The sequence below is a fragment of the Orcinus orca genome, chromosome 10 (genome assembly GCF_937001465.1).
Source record: "Orcinus orca chromosome 10, mOrcOrc1.1, whole genome shotgun sequence".
Classification (NCBI taxonomy): domain Eukaryota; kingdom Metazoa; phylum Chordata; class Mammalia; order Artiodactyla; family Delphinidae; genus Orcinus; species Orcinus orca.
In genome coordinates this window covers 31,346,738-31,366,908 of record NC_064568.1, presented here as the reverse complement: position 1 = coordinate 31,366,908, position 20,171 = coordinate 31,346,738, and the positions used below count along the sequence as shown (strand labels likewise).

The window sequence follows — 20,171 nt, the reverse complement described above, 5'->3', positions numbered from 1 at the left end:
ATGACTCTGGGTGGTATGATCTCTTCAAACCTCAGTTTCCTCATTTGTAAAATGGGATGGTAGTACCTACTTCATAGGATTATGAGAATTAAATGAGATAATGTTTACTAAGTGCTCTAATTCCTGGCACACAGAAATACGTGTTAACTAGAAGGTAGAAAACTTTTGCAGGGGCGTGGGGCAGAGTTTGGAGAGGGTGTTAATGGGAGCTTTCATGTTGAAGTAACTTGTTTTCCTCCTTTTTATTCCCATTTTCAAGACAGTGAAAGCTAATTGATCTAGCTTTATTGCTCCTGTTAAAGTAATATGTTTCCAACAATCTAGGGATTGTCTAACTTTTAAATTACCAATATGCATGCCATTTTAAAAATTTGGTCTCAAGCACATTATTTTGATGCCCTAGTCATAACATTTTCTTTTTAATGAAATCTAACTTTGAGATTTAGAAATATTCTCCAGGTTGGCATTTACAACAGCAAATTATGCAGTTCTTTTTTATTCTTCTACTTTTCTGTCTGTTTAAGATCCCTAGGGAGCTGACATCTGTATATTATAGTACTGTTTGAGTTTATTTTCTACTTTCAATTGGTTGTAGCTGTCATGTGAGGAAAATGGCTAAGAACTAGGCACACCTGTGCTCCCTTTGAGCTTCTTTTGTTTGCCTTGTTTCTCACTTTCATTTTGCGCCACACAGTAATACAGATAGTATATAATATATTTTTATCAGCCAAGAAATACATTTGGTTCTCTTCTATTCAGTCTTTTGACAATATTAGGCAGTTTTTGCAATTCTGTAATATGTTTTCTGACTAAACAAAGTGCTTTGGTGGTGGTTCTCAAATGTTGTCAAACTTATACCCATCAGTTCTTTTCCTTGGTAGGTTCCCTACAGAATGCCTAAACACGTATATCAGGCGCAATTCAAGAATGTCCGCAGCAGCAGTATTATTCACAGTAATTCAAAACTGGAAGTAACCTGAAAGACCATCAGTAGTTAAATGGATAAAAAACACTGAGGTATATAGGATGAATAAAGTTCAAAACCACTAAAATTACATTATTTAGTCACACATACTTGAGTAGTATGACTATAAAGAAATGCAAGAAATTAAATACCACAGAAGTCAGGATAATGCTTACCTCATGGGACTTTGATTGGAAAAGGCAATGTGGAGGGCTATGGAGGTGGTGGTTAGGTTCTGTTTCTTAATTTGGGCAGTAGTCATACAGACATTAACTTTAAAAAAATGTTATTAACCCGTACCTTTGTGTTTTATGCCCCTTTCTAAGTCTTGTTTCATAATAAATATAGTTTTAGAACAGGGGAAAATGAATAATAATCTCTCCAGAGTAACCCTCAAAAAGAGGGAGTTTTAAAAAAGAAAGAAAATCTTGGGGACTTCCCTGGCAGTCCAGTGGTTAAGACTTTGCCTTCCAATGTAGGGGGTGCGGGTTCTATCCCTGGTTGAGGATTAAGGTCCCACATGCCTTGCGGCCAAAAAAAGCAAAACATAAAGCAGAAGCAGTATTGTAACAAATTCAATAAAGACTTTAAAAATGGTCCACATCAAAAAAAAAAAAAAAGAAAGAAAGAAAGAAAATCTATCTTTCATTTGTGCCAAGGCAAATAGTTCTTTCAAGACCTGCAGTTATTATTATATGGAAGTTCTTTTTTGTCTCTGAGGGGTCTCTGATTTTCAGTACTTCTTAAAAGAGTTGAGGTCTCCACCCCAAGTTTGAGAACTAGCGGTTAGAAACTTTTTTAAAAACAATATTCTTTTCCTTAATACTTTAATCACAGGACACTAATGATTCACTAGATTGGTAATATAGCCTTAATAATTTCAATAGTGATAATAACAGCAGGTAATTATTATCTAGAGCTTAATACTGGTACTGTTCAAAACTTTTTATATGTATTTAATCCTTAGTTTTTTAGAATGAGGAAAATATTCAAATAATTTTTCCAAGTTTGAACTCTTTAAACATAAATGCCTAATTCATTCATTCAGCAAATATTTATTAAGCATCTACTATGTATATACCAGGCATTATTTGGGAGGTATAGAAATGAACAAGACAAAGATAGCTTTGCCTTCATGGAATTTACATTCTCTTGAGGAGATGAAAACTAATAAACTAATAATATGTCAGGTAGTGATAAATCTGCTGAAGAAAAAATGGAAGGTTATAAGACAATAGGGAGTGATAAAAGTATTATGTAGGACTTGAACAGATTTGGGACTAAGCTGAGTGAGTTGTACATGTGTCTGCAGAAAGAGTGTGTGAGATGGAGAGAAACCATATGAAAACCCAAGGCAGGTCTGAAATTGGAGTTTTAGAATAAAAATGCCTTTAAAAAATAAATAAAACGCCAGATAGTAAATATTTTAGGCTTTGCGTGTTAAAAGGTCTCTGTTATAGCTACCAGACTCTGCCATTGTTGTGAAAAGCAGCCATGGACAATGTGTAAATGAATGGACCTGTCTATGTTCCTATAAAACTTTATTTACTGAGGCGGCAGAAGGCTGGATTTGGCTCTGTGGGGCCATAGTTGGCTTATAGACCTTGTAGATCATGGTAGGGGCTTAAGATTTTGTTCTAAAGGTGAGAGAGTTTTGAGCAATAAATTACTCCTAACGTGTGTTTATAATTTTTTAAAGGTGGTACTTCAATCTTCAACATCCTAGAGAAAGATTGGAATGGCTTTCAGAACCTGTGTTTATACTATTTCATTATTTGCTATATTCATATAACAAGCTTTTGTGGAACCTGTATTATGTGACATAATTGTGTTGAGAATTAAATTATTAATAAGATGCCTCCCTGCTTTCACTAGACCCTAAATTCCTAGATTTATCACATTTATCTTGGTAATCCATGAAGAGTACCTAGTACTGTATCTGGTGCATAGTAAGTACTTGAAGGAATGAGTATATTCCTCAAAGAGTTTGTAGTATGTTGGGAAACGTGGACATAAATAAATAGTTGTAGTATAGCTTAATAGAGATACAAATGAAGAGCTATGGAAGAGGAGAGTTACCAAATCCATATAGGAGAAAGGAAGAGAAGATAAATTCAGTTTTGAGGGGTGAGATTAAGTTCCTGTGGGATTTCTGGGTGAAGATGTTTGAGAAGCAGTTAGGCATTAGGGTTCTGGGATGTGAGAGAGAGAGAGCTAGACTAGGCATCAACATTTAGAAATTATTCAAGTGTAGCAGGTGGTTAATGCTATTAGAAAAGAATTTTTGAAATCTCAAAGACTAATTTTTTCTTGCTTGGCAGAACTTTAAAAATTTGTATTCTGCTTTCCCCCAGTACAGACAAGTGCTGCATTGGAAATCTTTGTACAAGCCTCTCTCTTCCCAGTGTGATATACAGAAGAGGGGTTGTGGGCATGTGCTTTCAACATTTAGATAGTTCCTGCCAAATTGCCCTCTAAAAAAAAAAAAAATGATACTAATTTACTCTTCCACTGTGAAGGGGCACAAGATTACTCATTTACCCACTCCTCCCAGTACTGAATGTTTGCCAACCTGATGGGCAAATAATGCCGTGGCGTTGCGTTAGTGGCTAGACCAAGAATTTTTCATGTTTACTGGACATTTGCATTTCTTGGCCTGTGAATTCTGTGTTCTTGTTCTTTGGCCTTTTTACTCTTGTGTTTGATTTTTTCTTACTCATTTTTGGAAGGCGTCATATCTTTGCCTTCTCCACAGGCTCTTTCCTCATTTCTTGTTTTATTTTTCTCTGTAACTGCCATCTGACATACTATTTGTTTATTTTTTTATTGCCTGTCCCTCCCCGCACCATTAGAATGTAAGAATCAGGAGGGCGGGGATTTTGTCATTTGTTCATTCTAGTGTTTCCAGCACCTAGGACAGTGTCTGGCATATAGTAGGCACTCCCTAATTAATTGTTCAATGAATGAATTAATGGAGTGAATAATAACCTTTTTTTAAATAAATTTATTTATTTATTATTTATTTATTTTTGGCTGCATTGGGTCTTCGTTGCTGCATGTGGACTTTATTTGCGGCGAGTGGGGGCTACTCTTCATTGTGGTGCACGGGCTTCTCACTGCGGTGGCTTCTCTTGTTGCAGAGCACGGGCTCTAGGCATGCAGGCTTCAGTAGTTGTGGCGCACAGGCTCTAGAGCACAGACTCAATAGTTGTGGCGCACGGGCTTAGTTGCTCCATGGCATGTGGGATCTTCCCGGGCCAGGGCTTGAACCCGTGTTCTCTGCACTGGCAGGCAGATTCTTAACCACTGTACCACGAGGGAAGCCCGAATAATAACCTTTTATCTGTTATTTGTTTTTCAAATATATTTTCCATGTTTGCACTTGCCCTTTTCCTTTGTTTATGGTGAGCTTGATCATATAGTTTTAATTTATATGATGTCAAGTCTATCACTTTTTTCACACGAGGCTTTTGAAGTCTACATTTTGCCTACCTCCCCTCCCCCTTTTTAAACATTGTGTTCCCTTCATTCACTTCTCCCATCTCCCACTCCCCTCCTCTGGCCAGCCATCAGTCTGCTGTCTGTATCTATGAGCTTGTTTTTTTTTTTTTTTTTTTTTTAAGATTCCACATATAAGAGAGGTCATATGGTCTTTGTCTTTCTATGTCTGACATAATTCACTTAGCACATTGCTCTTGAGGTCCATCCATATTGTCACAAATGACAAGATTTTATTCTTTTTTATGGCTGAATAATATTCCATTATATATACCAACCATAATTTCTTTATTCATCCATTGATGAACACTTCAGTTGTTTCTTTACCTTGGCTATTGTAAACAATGCTGCAGTGAACATGGGTGTGCATATATCTTTTCAAGTAAGTGTTTTTGGTTTCTTCAGATAAATACCTAAAAGTGGAATTGCCGGATCATATAGTTCTATTTTTAATTTTTTGAAGAACCCGCATACTGTTTTCCATAGTGGCTGCATCAGTTTACATTCCCACCAACAATGTACCAGGGTTCCCTTTTCTCCACATTCTTGTTATTTCTTGTCTTTTTGATAATAGCCATTCTAACAAGTGTGAGGTGATATCTCATTGTGGTTTTGCTTTGCATTTCCCTGATGATTAGTGATGTTGAGCATCTTTTCATGTACCTATTGGCCATCTGTATTTCTTCTTTGGAAAAATATCTGTTCAGATCTTCTGCCCAATTTTTAATCAGATTTTTTTTTGTCTTTTTTTTTTTCTTGCTGTTGAGTTGTATATACAGATTTAGATCATAGAATAAAAGAAAGTCAGTGAAAAGCTGAGAAGGAAGGAATGAGCAGGCACATAAAAGAAGTAGGAATGAGTAGTATCCTAGAAGTCAAAGGAAAAGAGTTTTAAAAGGGAGGCAGTAAACTTTTGATTAAATATGGTGAATGGATCCATTCATAGTAAAATATTATAAAACACATAGGACACAAGGACAAAGAGAATGAGAGTAGAGACTAATTTTAGAAATATAAAATGATCAATTGAGTGGTAAGAGATTTTGGAGGATGGGAAGTAAATTCTTAATGAATAAGAGGTTTTCTTTTGAGATAATGAAAATGTTTTGGAGCTAGATGAAGTTGGTGCTTCCATATTATTGTGAATATACTAAATGCCACTGAATTGTTCACTTTAAAATTAATACACTATGTGAATTTAACCTCAGTTTTTAAAAACAAGACCATATACTGAGGTATATGAAATTTAAGAACACCAGGGATAAAGAAAAGATTCTGAAAATTGCCAGAGAGAAACAAAGGATCTCATACTATATTATTAATCATAATAAACTAAATTATAATATAGCAACAAATAAATCCTGAAATCATAATGGCTTAATTCAACAGACATTACTTTTCATTTATGCTACATGTCCATGGTGAAGGAGAACACTCTGTTCTATATTGTTACTCAGGAATCTAGGCTAATCTGAACACATAGTTTCTAGAGTGGGGGGAGAACAAGTGTAGAAAAATCCTACTGTACTCTTTTAAATGCTTCGGCCCTGGCTAGAACCAGTCACATGGACCTTCCTGAGTGCTAGGGACTTGGAATGTGCAGTCTTCTCAGGTGCCCAGAAAGGACAGGCAAACCAGGCATTGCTGAGCACAAGAAGCTTCTACAGTGCATAACGAGGAACAAGAGTCAGACTGGCATTAGCCTCACCTTCCAGCATGAAGCTAGAAGATAGTGGAACAATGCTTTAAAAATTCTGAAGGGGGCTTCCCTGGTGGCGCAGTGGTTGAGAGTCCGCCTGCCGATGCAGGGGACACGGGTTCGTGCCCCAGTCCGGGAAGATCCCACATGCCACGGAGCAGCTGGGCCCATGAGCCATGGCCACTGAGCCTGCGCGTCCGGAGCCTGTGCTCCGCAACGGGAGAGGCCACAACAGCGAGAGGCCTGTGTACTGCAAAAAAAAAAAAAAATTCTGAAGGAAAATTATGTCGTGTAGAATTATGTTATCTGTCAAACCAGTCAAATGTGAGGGTAGAACACTAACATTTTCAGAGGAACAAAGTTACAAAACATTTACCTTCTACCCACCCCTTATCAGGAAATTATCAGAGGATATATTACACTAAAACAAGGGAATAAAACAGGAAGAGGAAAATTTGGGATCTGGGGGCAGGGGATCTTGTACAGGATACACCTCAGACTGGAGCAGGAAGATTAAAGGGCCGGGAGAAGGGAGAGACAGGGATATATAATGTGATAGACTGCCTGATATGTTTGAGGATATTGAGAGTTTTATGGTTCTATAAGAACTTGGGCTGTGTTTGAGATATATTTTTAAAAATTAGCAAAACAAAAGAGGGCATTGTAAGTTCCCAAAATAGTAAATGTTGTACAAGGAAAGAAATATAATTATCGCATATTATATAACTCAGGTATAGATAATAGTCATAATATAAATACTGATGACAGATGGACAAAATGTAACTCTTATGAGGATGATAATAGGATATGAGAGCATAATCATCTGTAAGAGATTGTCAGTAAATAATGCCTAAAATGGAAAAATTAAGAAATAGCAATGTATTATTTAGAAATATAAATGTAAATACCAGAAGAAATGGCTAAAAGTTAAAAGTTGTTGTTTGTAGGAAGTGATTTTTCAAGAATGGAATGGAGTAGGACAGAGGATGGGTAAGACAGCTTATGTTACATATCTTGTAGGGTTAATGCCTTTTAAAATTATCTAAATTTATTACTTCGACTTCCTATTTTTCAAGGAGGCAGGAGCAAACAGTGCCACATGCTGCAAAGAGCCTGTGTTAAATGAAAATTAAGAAAAGGAACCATGGGCTTTGGCAGATAGGTTATAGTGATCTTGGGGCCGTTTCAGTGGTTGAGTAATGGGTGTAGACCAAGTTGCAGTGAGTTGAGGGATAGAAGAATAGAGAAATTTCACATACTTCAAAGTGTAAAATGAAGGAGACCAACTGACATATAGAATCAGATAATGGTGTATACAGAATAGATATATTATCCTCCTGACTGAAAGGCAGAATATGAAAATCTGACCTTAAATAAATTATAAAGAAACTACATTATACATTTGCAGAGACTCCCCCATAAAACAAAAGCAAAAGTTTTTTAAAATTTCTTTCAGTAATTAGCTCTTCTAAAATTATTCATTTTACTGAAACATGTCATACAGGCATCTCTGCTAAATTGTGTCAATAGGGAAAAGTAAACTGTTGATATAATATAATTTGTATTACTTCTTTATTTAAATGAAATACCTTCTCAGAATTCCTTTATTTCAACTTAATATCCTTGATTTAAAGAAGGTTGCTTTGTTTGTTCTGAGTCCTTTTTTAAAAGTTCAAGGCTTTTAAAATAAGGTGAAAGCTAATGAAAACTGAAAGCAGTTCAGTTCCCTTACCCTCGGATTTCTGCATTAACCTGACTCATCTAGTATCATTCCAGTTCTCTTAGTTCCCCTTCCAGGTTCAAGTTTTTGTTCAAGCCTAGTCATGGGAGTAATGTTATCATCTTTAAATTTGGTCATGGAATGTGTTACACTGCCCAGCTCAGGGAAGTGCTTGCTACTCAGTTTGGGCTTCGATAGTAACGTTTATTTTCTTTGGCAGAGAAGCTGATCGTCGAGGGGCATCTAACCAAAGTGGTAGAAGAAACAAAGCTTTCAAAAGGTTCGTTTTCTGTGGGTTTCTGTGGCATTTTTCTGTGGGTTTTGACAACTCTTTTGGATAATGAAGGTTAGTATACATTTCCAAGTTCATAGTACTTTAACCATCAATTTATGTCTTACAGCTCACAAAATGGCAATCTAGTAACAATATCAGATAATAATATAAAATAGTTGGAGTTCTGTTTTAAGAAGGATATGTTCATCAGAAAGTTTCTTTTTAAATGGGTATATATGTGTGGGGTTTTTTTTAATGCTTGGAATAGGTTTCGTTAGGTATTAAAGATTTGTTGCAATCTCTCTGTCTCACTTCCAGCATTATTTTCAGCTTTGATCTCAAAATTTTAATCAAACGCAACGTAAATCTTTTTTGAAACAGGTGAAAAATGCTTGCAGTTCCATTTTGTTGGTTATCATACGTTTAATAGTCCTTATGATATTTAATATTATCTTAATTGTTAGCATTTCAATTTGACTTAAACAAAAGTGATTATGTAGAACCTTATATTTTTTAATGAACAGTCCTGTAATTGCTTGAAGTAATTTATTCTGTTGATTCTTTTCTGTTACAATTGTCAGGCTTAGAGAAGAAAAGTGAGTTTTAAAGCATCGTATTGTCAAGTCACTTTTATGTATAGGGAAATTGTGCAAATAAATTTAGTGGGATATGCTCATTATTCATTCTAGGACTTTCATCAGAAGAACATACCAGTATAAAATTTAAAACTAAATTGACAATCATTTTGGTTAGGTAAAACAATGAGTGATAAAAGTTTGCAATACTCCACTTCATTACATTTTATTTTATGAAAGTAACTGGATCCATTTGGCTTTTAAAAATATTTAAAAGGATAGTGTTTTCATATATCTGGTGGCTTCCATTTGGAATTTTGTGCATGGCAGATGCCATATTTGGAGAAAGAATGCATAAAATATGCATCACTAATATTGTTCTGGCAAACAGGCATTGAGTTTCAGAACAGTGAACTATTTTTAGTACATATGACAATTTATTTCATCTTATTAAAGTGAGATGAGAACAGATTTTAAAATAGCTTTTACTTCACCACCTAAATACCTATTCAGATTAGTTGGTTAAATAGCCAATACTTTGATGTAGAAGTAGAGCCTTAGAAAAAAATCAGTGCTTCTTATAATTAAAGAAAAGTATCTTGCTACCCATGTGCTTCTATTTAATGCATTCTGAATTAGAATATATTTCCTTCAAATTATGTGATGTCATTATTGAAAAAGAAAATCTTATGATTTCCTTTTGAAATCTGGCTATAAAATATGTATTTAAAGTTTTAAAGAACATGCTTTTTGACCTAGCAATTTCACTTCCAAGTTTTTATCTTAAGGAACAAATTGGACAAATGTGCAAGTGCATTTGTTTGTGTTGTTTTAAAGGCAAAGAAAGGAAAACATAAGTGTCCAATAATAAGGGCATTTATTAAATAAATTATGGCAACTAACTCCATGCAAGTGAATAGAATACATCCTTTAAGAATGATAATACGGGGACTTACCTCGTGGCGCAGTGGTTGGGAATCTGCCTGCTAACGCAGGGGACACAGGTTCGAGCCCTGTCCGGCAAGATTCCCACATGTTGCGGAGCAACTAAGCCAGTGCACCACAACTACTGAAGCCTGCATGCCCTAGGCCCCATATGCCGAAACTACTGAGCCCACGTGCTGCAACTGCTAAAGCCCGCGCGCCTAGAGCCCGTGCTTCGCAACAAGAGAAGCCACCATAATGAGAAGCCTGCACGCCTCAAGGAAGAGTAGCCCCCACTTGCCACAACTAGAGAAAGCCTGCACACAGCAACGAAGACCCAACACAGCCCCCCAAAAAAGAATGATAATACAGGGAATTCCCTGGTGGTCCAGTGGTAAGGACTCAGAGCTTTCACTGACCGGGCCCGGGTTCAATCCCTGGGCAGGGAACTAAGATCCTGCAAGCTGTGCAGCGTGGCCAAAAAAAGAATGATAAAACAGATGTTTTATATACCCAGAGATATTTCTATCAGCAGTCAACATTTTACTGGTACTTCCCACAGACAGCATGCAGAGGTACACTAATCCTTGTGACAAACTACTTGGCTGAAATAAATTACATTTTAAATGCTTTATATCTGGCTATACAGTATTTTCTTTTGGGTTTGGCTGGATTGTTTTATTTTTTAAATGCTTTCATTGCTGATGTTTTTAATGGAATGATATTTAAAACTGATTTTAAATATCAGTTGTTGGAAATTGCCAATTACCAGCTGTTACAAGTCTTGGTAGTATTTCCTTCAGGTATTGCACCTAATGAAAAATGTAATCATAAGTTGCGTATGCCTTCTATTTAAGTCCTAACTCAACTTGCAGTTTACAGTAGATTTCAAGGTGGAAGTAGAAAGAATACAGGGTAGGTCAAACAGTAGCTTTTAATTCCAGGTTCTACTAGTAACTAGCTATGTGCCCTCAGGCAACTTACTTTAGCTCTTTAAACCTCATTTGTAAAATGAGGATTGACAGTATATAACTTAGAGGATTTTGTGGGAATTTAATGAAATATTGCTTATAAAGCAGGAAGCACTGGTCCGTTGTCCAACAAATGTTAGTTCTCCTTTTTTTTTCCCCTTGATCCTTGACCTTGCTTTCTTTGCAAATAATGGTTCCAGTGGTGTAGGAAGTGGTCTGTGTTTGTCTTGCCCATCCGTCGTTATGTCTGCTTGAAGATAGTGAAAATATTCACCTTATTTTAGACTTGCCAGTTTGGGAACAGTTTTGGTATTGATGTTGGTAGCCATTCCTCCATTTACTTCTATATACTATTGGTATGCATTTTAATGATTAAATACTGCACAGAAAATCAGCTAGTAAAGACTTTTAATACTGGAAAGTTGGGTGCTGCTTCGTAGCTGAAAAGTAGATGTTTTGAACAGTAGAGGCTCTACCACTCATTTGTTGTGTCCTGTGTTTCATCTTGAATAGATTTTGTTTGCCTCTCCGTATAATAACTCTAGTATCAGGACACAACAATGGTGAACCATGACTTGACTTGCTAAAAGCTTGCCTTCTTACTCAAAGTAAAACTGTGTTTCTAATGGTCCTCTTTTTAGCGCACCTACTATGTACCGTGCACTGTTCTATGCAATGGGATTATAGCAGTTAACAAAACAAAAATTCCTGCACTCATGGAGCTTATATTCTAGTAAGATCTTAATGGAAGATAGTCCCACCTCTAAGGCAATTTTACCTTCCTGGCTACTACTCCAAATAGGAAATAAAAGTTCCTTCTAAGACAGAAGAATACTTTTGAAAATGCGTTCCTCTTGGTTTACCTCTGTATCTTGATCATCAAATTGCCAAGAATATTAAAATTAGGAAAGAGTCATTTTTGTCTTTTCCTTTTTGTTCCCACAGTGGTTTCTTTTCTGTCTATATATAGACAAGATGTGTTAGCCTGCCTTATTTGAGACTGTAACTTAGTGATCAAAACTAGTACATTCAGAAATGTCTGACTATAGTACACTGTGAATGCACCAGAGGTCACAGATTAGATTCCCATGGACCTCAGTAATCAGTGACTTCACTTGTAATCAAAACTCACTGTCGGGGCTTCCCTGATGGCGCAGTGGTTGAGAGTCCGCCTGCCGATGCAGGGGACACGGGTTCGTGCCCCGGTCCGGGAAGATCCCACATGCCGCGGAGAGGCTGGGCCCATGAGCCATGGCCGCTGAGCCTGCGCATCCGGAGCCTGTGCTCCGCAACGGGAGAGGCCACAGCAGTGAGAGGCCCGCGTACCGCAAAAAAAACACAAAAAACAAACCAAAAAACAAACTCACTGTCTCTCCCCAGTTGGCCTTTGACTAGAAATGGCAGTGAGAAAGGAAGCAAAAGGCTTCTTGTAATCCATCACTCATTTCACAAATGAAGCCATAAGTTCTAATGTATTCTTATATGGAATAGCTTAGTTCTTATTCTTATATGGAATAGTTCTTAATGGAACAAGTTATATTTTAATATTAATTATTTTGACAGTATTGGTTTTAGATATGTTTCTGACTGTTTCTAAAATGAAAAATATCTCTTGATTAAGTTGATTATGAAAACAATTATATGTTCGCTATAATTTTTCAAACAATGTATAAAACAATGTGAAGTTAGAAAATAAATGTTCATCCCTACCTTCAGAAATGACCATGGTATCTCTGTTGTAGATCCTTCTAGACTTGAATGAATATATACAACAAAAAATTCATAGCTAAGTGTATAGCCATTTTCAGTCTAAAGGGGGTCATCTTATACATGGCTTAACAGACTTTAGTTTTACTTAATAGTAGTGAATATATCTTGGACATTTTGCATTCCATAATGAACAATGCTGCAATGAACGTCCTTATGTATATATACTATATGTTGCCTATTATTTCCTTAGGAAAAGTACTAGAAGTGGATGTACACATTTAAATTTTTGATACAGATTACCGCAAACAGTATAGTTAAGTGCGTAACATTATAAAAAGTAATTATATGTTTAGTGAATTTATAATCTCACTGAGGAAACAAGATATATGTATACACAGAGAATGATATAAAATAGAACATGATTAATTATAAAACCCTATGTCCCAGAGAAGATAAATAAAAAGGAGCAACATGCTGGAGAAATGAAGACTTGCTTAGAGGTAATGGAGCTTAAGCTATGTCTTAATATAGCCTGAATAGGCCAAGTAGTGAGAATGGTCCTTTGAGTTTAAGGAAATATCAACTCAAGCAAAGAATTTCAGGCCTGTGGTTCAGGGACAGTAATACTTTCTTTAGATATAAAAGGCTGTTAATTTTCTTGTTTTAAATGTTACTTTTATAAAAGACAATGGTGATTTTTTTAAAAAGAGTTTTTATCATGAGTATAAATATTACTAAGGCAACCTAACTAGTGTTTTTATATAATAGAATCCTTTTCTTTCATCATCTTCATACAGTATCCACATTGTCCTGGGAATTTTGCTATATTTGTTGCAGGTCTCTGAATACTTTAGCAAAGCTTGCTTCATTTTTGTTTCCAGTTGGCCAGTGGACAGCCTTGAACAAAAGCCCCAGCCCTCCTCTACACAGCAATCATGATCCACATTATAATTTAATATGAGCTACGTGTAATAACCAGCATTCCATTTTGGACTAGAGTGGTGAAGAAGTAAGAGATTCAGTGATCTCAGTTAATTTTAAAAGTATTTCGCATACCAGTAGATTTAGAGCACTCATAGCCTGAAGCAGTTTTATTGATATAAGCTATTTAATTGTAAAGAGATTCTACTTTTATTTATTTATTTATTTATTTATTTCTTCTTAGAGAACCAGGCAAGAGCAAAGGAATCTGATTTATCAGATACCCTGAGTCCAAGCAAGGAGAAAAGTAGTGACGACACTACAGGTGAGTTTTAACCTAATATTTATAAATCTGTAGATGTTATTGTTACCTACCAAGCAGTTCAGGTATGCAGGTTAGTGTGGGTGGAGATCTCAAAGTTTGTGTTTGGGGGAAAAAGCAATACTTCTGTTTATCAAGTCACTCCCTTGAATCTTGGATAAATTTAAAAACTACTTTCAATGATCCAAATACAATAGCTGTATAAATTTCAGTTTTTTATTTTGGTAATGATAGCTTGCTAATACAGTTTACTGTTTATAATTATCTTTTTTCCCCCCTTTGTAGACGCCCAAATGGATGAGCAAGACCTAAATGAACCCTTTGCTAAAGTGTCCCTATTAAAAGGTATTTTAACTTGTTTTTAAGACATTTTAAACCAGGGCATCAGATTCACCCTTTGCCACAAAATCATGTATTATATGATGTTTTAAGCTTTAGTTAAAACTAAGTTTTAACTTAAAAGATTAAGATAGGTTCTCTAAAGTATCAGGAACTAAAATTTAAAATGTTGATGTTGGTGCCAGTGCTTTAAAGAAAAACATTTAAGTTGTAAAATAGTTTGTATCAATCAAAGTTATATGAAGGCAAGGCAATAAGTGGTAGAATGTGAAATGCAGCTGTGGTCTTTTTGTGTTTACCTTGATGTCTCTGATAGAAACTCATTACCACTTTAATGTAAACTAAAAATAGATTAAAAATATTAACTTTCTTGAAAGAACTACCTGTTTGCTCTGTTATCATATGTAGCAGTTGTAAATTTCCTCATTTTCTGGCCCTCCTCATTCTCCAGGAAATATCCCCAGGTTCTTAGGACTCTTCTAGAAATTTTGGGTGGGGCTAAGATGAGCAGTGCATATAATAAATTCTTTCACTTGTGTCACTTCTAAATAAGAAGTACATTTATTTGATATTTACTTGTTTAGAATGAAATGGGTAGGAATTAAATTAGCATTTATAAAAGTGTTTTTAAAATAAAGTGCCTGGGGGTGGCTTATTGATAAACTTGTGATTGTCAGCATTTAATCTTCCTTTTTTTTTTTGCAATCATGACAAGAGCTGCTACACCGAAGATTCACTTTTAAGTGTTTTGATCCATTTCTCATTTAGAGAAAATTATTATTTTTTACATCTTTATTGGAGTATAATTGCTTTACAATGTTGTGTTAATTTCTGCTGTACAACAAAGTGAGTCAGCTATATGTGTATACATATACCCCCATATCCCCTCCCTCTCCCACCCAGCATTTAGTCTCTTTTATAATTGCCTTACTGTACACAAGAAAAGTTGACATATAAGTTCAGCTCACTAGGTTACGCATTTTAGTAGCAGTGGACCAATACCAGGCAACTCTTGGAAATTAGCAGCAAAAGCAGCCTGTGGAGGTTTCTTTGTATAGAAATGCCTTTGCTTCTGGCTGGGCTATTAAGGGATCTCCCAGTACAGACCCTAAGTTTTGGATTATATAAGGAAGCCTTAGTTTCACCCTGCATGATCCTGCTGCTCTCCTAGTTGTATAATGATTGGGATTGGGGTTGGTTAACCAAGAGATTACCCAGATTCTCTTGAATTCCTTAGTCTGGGCATCATGGCCTTCTCTTTTCTCCCCCATGGACACTGAAGCTGACATGGCTCTTTGAGGCACCTTTGACTGAATTCCCGTACCAAGGGAAGCCCTGAGGATTACTGGCCCGGGCAACCAATTGCCAACCTGTTTTTAAGTATGATAATAGTTTCCAGTATTCTCATCGATCCACACTCTTCTCAGGTGACCTTTGGTGTTTACGAGACATGCCTTTTTTCTAGTGTGGTAATAATAAATCTAAGTTAATGTGTGTACAGGCCAGAAATCTCATCTTGGAGCATTTCTGATTCTTCTCAGAAATGTAGGACCATTAATGCATAGAATGTTTTTGCTGATCCTGAAAAAGTTTGGGAACCTTGGGCCTTTGGGGGACACACAGAAACAAAAAGGAGGTGAATGAGGAAGGGACACCCGTCGTAAAGAAGTAGCTGTTCTTATGATCTTTTTTTACTGTAGAAATTTCCCAGAAAGCTTTTCAGCAGCCAAATCCAGATTGATTTATAAGTAGTAATTTTTTTTTTTTAGAAAAAAACAACATCAACAGGAGTTTAATAACATGTATACCTCCTGTATACAAGGGAGATACCCAGGAAAACTGAGTAACTCCTGTAAATAGTGTTTATGATTGTGTTAATTATATTCAACTGCTTTAGTGCTTTTGTAATTTTATGTGTCCATCTGCTTTAGATTTTATTTTTATCCTTTTCCCTACCACAATGCCATATATTTGGAAAAACTCAGATGTTTGTTGAATGAATTAATAATAGACCTCTTACATCAAAGTTATAAAACCACAAGAGCATTAGGAAAGTGACAGGCTCTAGCCAAGAGGCTAAGAGCCAAAGATCTCTGAGTTCTGACCCAGCTCTGCCATTGATTTGTGGGTTGTTTTTTTTAATTCACTTATTTATTTATTTGGTTGTGCTGGGTCTCAGTTGTGGCATGTGAACTCCTAGTTGCAGCATGCATGTGGGATCTAGTTCCTTGAGCAGGATTCAAACCTGGGCCCCCTGCATTGGGAGCGTGGAATCTATTGCACCACGAGGGAAGCCCCTGCCATTTATTTGTAATATATCCTTGGGCAAATTGCATAACCCCTCTGTGCTTCAGTGTTTTTCGTTTGTTGGTTTGGGGAAAACCAACTTCATAGGATTATTGTGAGGATTAAATGAAACAGTACAAGTAGATCGCTTAATATGTTGTTGGGAACATAACATGTTAAGCCCCATAATGAAGATACTGATAATAATAATAATGATGATGGTGATTAACAAAGGCAAACCTATCTGGGGACTTCCCTCGTGATGCAGTCGTTAAGAATCCACCTGCTGGGCTTCCCTGGTGGCGCAGTGGTTGAGAGTCCGCCTGCCAATGCAGGGGACACGGGTTCGTGCCCTGGTCCGGGAAGATCCCACATGCCACAGAGTGGCTGGGTCCGTGAGCCATGGCCGCTGAGTCTGCACGTCCGGAGCCTGTGCTTCGCAGCAGGAGAGGCTACAACAGTGAGAGGCCCACGTATCGCAAAAAAGAAAAAAAAAAAAGAATCCACCTGCCAATGCAGGGGACACGGGTTCAATCCCTGATCCGGGAAGACCCCACATGCTGTGGAGCAACTAAGCCCGTGCACCACAATTACTGAGCCCGCCCTCTAGAGCCCACGAGCCACAACTGCTGAGCCTGTGTGCCACAACTGCTGAAGCCTGCATGCGTAGAGCTCGTGCTCTGCAACAGGAGAAGCCACCGCAATGAGAAGCCTGCACATTGCAACGAAGAGTAGCCCCTGCTCACCGCAACTAGAGAAAGCCCATGTGCAGCAACAAAGACCTAAATAAATAAATTTATTTTTTTAAAAAAGGCAAACCTATCAGTTAAAGGGTAACTTTTCATTAATTAAATAAGATTGTGGGATTTAAAAAAATATTTCCTACTTTATCTTTTAGGGAAAAGCAGTTGTTGGTTGTGGATCTTTTCCAGTTAATAATGTATTAATTTGTTTACTTTGCCAGATGTCAGGGCAAAATTTTTTTTAATCCTTGAGTACAACAGGAAGGCTAAATTATATCTGTAAAAGTGCCCATGATATAGGCTAGAGAATCAGACTCAAGGAAGAGGGTATAAAAGGGGAAGCTGTAGGAGATAGAGACTGGAAAACACAAGGTGTATGTGGAAGGAGGGTGGGTGTACGAATGCTACTGGTAATTGTTTGGAGTGCCATTGATGAAAATAGGTTAGTTTCCCTAACCTTGCTTTCAGTTAAGGTGACAAAAACAGAACCCACAAACTTTCCTTACATTTCTGTATGATTGCCAACTTTTGTTTAATGAAGTGGTATTTTTATCAACACCTCTTGAAAGATTTTGCAACTTGATTTTAAGAATAGAATTGTTGGGCTTCCCTGGTGGCGCAGTGGTTGAGAGTCCGCCTGCCGATGCAGGGGACACAGGTTCGTGCCCCGGTCCGGGAAGATCCCACATGCCGTGGAGCGGCTGGGCCCGTGAGCCATGGCCACTGAGCCTGTGCGTCCGGAGCCTGTGCTCCGCAACGGGAGAGGCCACAGCAGTGAGAGGCCCGCGTACCGCAAAAAAAAAAAAAAAAAAAAAAAAAAGAATAGAATTGTTAAATCAATCAGTAATTAGATAAAGAAAAATCACCCATTAGAAGCGGGAAATTTTAGAAGAGTCTCCAAGAAACAGTCATAATAGCCCTAAATGGTTGTTTCATCCATTGTTTTTCTTTGTAAGAGTTGTGTAAATTCTTTTTTTTTTTTAATAAATTTATTTTTGGCTGCATTGGGTCTTCGTTGCTGCGCACGGATTTTTCTCTAGTTGCCGCGAGTAGGGGCTACTCTTTGTTGCGGTGTGCGGGCTTCTCATTGCGGTGGCTTCTCTTGTTGTGGAACACGGGCTCTAGGCGCGCAGGCTTCAGTAGTTGCGGCTTGCATGCTCAGTAGTTGTAGCTTGCTGGCTCTAGAGCACAGGCTCAGTAGTTGTGGCACTCGGGCTTAGTTGCTCCGCGGCATGTGAGATCTTCCTGGACCAGGGCTCGAACCTGTGTCCCCTGCATTACCAGGCAGAGATTGTTAACCAGTGCGCCACCAGGGAAGTCTTAAATTCTTTAAAATAATGTATTTACTGACATTTATGAGAAACACTTGGGTTATGCTTGAGTGTATGTGGTTATGTTTTGTTGTCTGTGTAATTAGATTCACTAGACTGACACAATTTTTCTCTTAAATGAAGAATATAAATTATTAGACCACAGTGTTATTGACCTTGAGAGTTGTAGAAAGTAGCCCCTTTATTTTATTCATTGAAACCCTATGCCTGGCTTCTTGAACCATTATTTTCAAATTTTATTATTTCCTTTTTAAAAAACAGCCAATCTTTTTTTAGAATTATAATGTGCTACCTGTCATGTTAGTCATCTAGGGTTAGGAGAAGAATCTAAAGTAGATTAAACATTCACCATGAGATATTAATGAAATGATAATAGCAGTAGTAATTTTTCCTGAAATATTATTTTCAACCAATTTATGCCACTTTTGAGAGAAATAAAGCTGTGGCTTGATCCACAGGTTTTTATATGCTTGAAATCATTTCCCCAAAAAAAAAAGACAAAAAGAAGACTGGAATTCAGTCCAAGCAGTGTCTAATGCAAGTTTGCTCTATTTAGGGAACTGTGCCAGAGACTCCAGTGGTTTCAAAGTCTAATAAGACTCTCTTTGGGACTTGAGGAGTTTCTAGACAAATTGGCTATAGAAGAGGTATAGATGATAAGCTGTTCCTTGGTGGTTGTTGCCATTAGGAGTCAAAGAAAGGAGAAAGAATGTCCAGATTTTATATTTGTTCCTTTCTGTTTATCTTAGAAGATGGGGAGGAAAGGCGATTCATGGAAGAAGTATCATTTGAGATGACCCTGAAAGTGTGTCATACCACATGTGCTGTATTTTTTCAGTGACAAAAAACAGAATCTGATCAAGATTCTAGATCCAACTGCCAACTTGCAGGACGTATAAATAACTAGGGACATAGTCTAAATGATGTGGTGGAAAGACAATGTGATGTTTTTAGTTTGGCACATGTTGAACAGGAAGGTTTTCCATAGGTTCTGGTTTGCCTTTTTTTTTTTTTTTTTTTTTTTTTGCCTGAAACCATTTATACCCATTGTCCCAGCATAATTATTAAAAGTTCTTCCTTTCACGTTCAGAAGTTTTGTATTGTCACCCTCAGAACCAGAAATGCAGTTGGAAGTGTGATACAGAAACTAGGACTGGAAAGCCATTTTCATTTAATTCTGTGACATTTATTGGCCCAGGAGATACAGAGATAAGACACATGAGGCTACAGTCCTATGGAGTAAGGAGACATGTTGATAGTGTAATGAGTATTTTAATAGGTGTGGTGAAAACTTTGGAGAGCAGAGCTAATTTCCTGGCTAGGGGCAGGGCAGGGGTGGAGCAGTAGTCAGAACGGGCTTCCCAAATGTGTTGGTTAAAGATAAGTCAGGGTACACCAAGAGGGAAAAGGGAGCCATGCCTTTTCTTAAAATAGTACTGACATTTACAAATAGGATTAATGTTTAATGTAGGAATAACATTTAGCAGTAGGAAAGTGTGGTGCAACACAGGCTGTCTGGGGCAGATGTGGAGAAAGATAAGACTGGGTCAGAAAGAAGTCAGTAACAGTGTTTGGGAATTCTCTGCATAGGGATGGACTGCGATAGCAGGGGGAATTTATAGAGAAAGAGAACAATGGGAAGGACAAAGGAGCCAACAAAAGATCCAGTTGTCAAGAAGGAACCCGGCTGGTCAGAAGGAATGGCAAAGGGGTGAGAATCAACAGTAAGAGGCTGCTGCCAAAGTTAAATTCATAGGCTACCACCTAGGGCTATCTCACACGACTACACATATCCAGCAAGAAAGTGGTCTTCCTCCACTGTGAAGGTTCTCGCCAGCCAAGCCTGCAACTAAACTACCAGACTTTCCAAAGGAATGGGTGATAGTAGTAGAAA

General features: G+C 37.3%; 1 protein-coding gene across 45 annotated transcripts in view; it reads left to right on the top strand.

Annotated features, from left to right (window-relative positions):
- SLMAP (sarcolemma associated protein) overlaps positions 1–20,171 on the top strand; it is a 149,302-nt gene that overhangs the window by 106,115 nt on the left and 23,016 nt on the right. For all 45 annotated transcript variants that reach the window (XR_007479447.1, XM_049715343.1, XM_049715335.1 and 42 more), the window contains 3 exons: positions 8,102–8,161; positions 13,501–13,581; positions 13,864–13,923. Coding sequence is in view for 44 of the 45 variants with exons in the window: in XM_049715343.1 (XP_049571300.1) it covers positions 8,102–8,161; positions 13,501–13,581; positions 13,864–13,923 (201 nt within the window). In the remaining variant the exon portion in view is untranslated. The remainder of the gene's footprint in view (positions 1–8,101; positions 8,162–13,500; positions 13,582–13,863; positions 13,924–20,171) is intronic.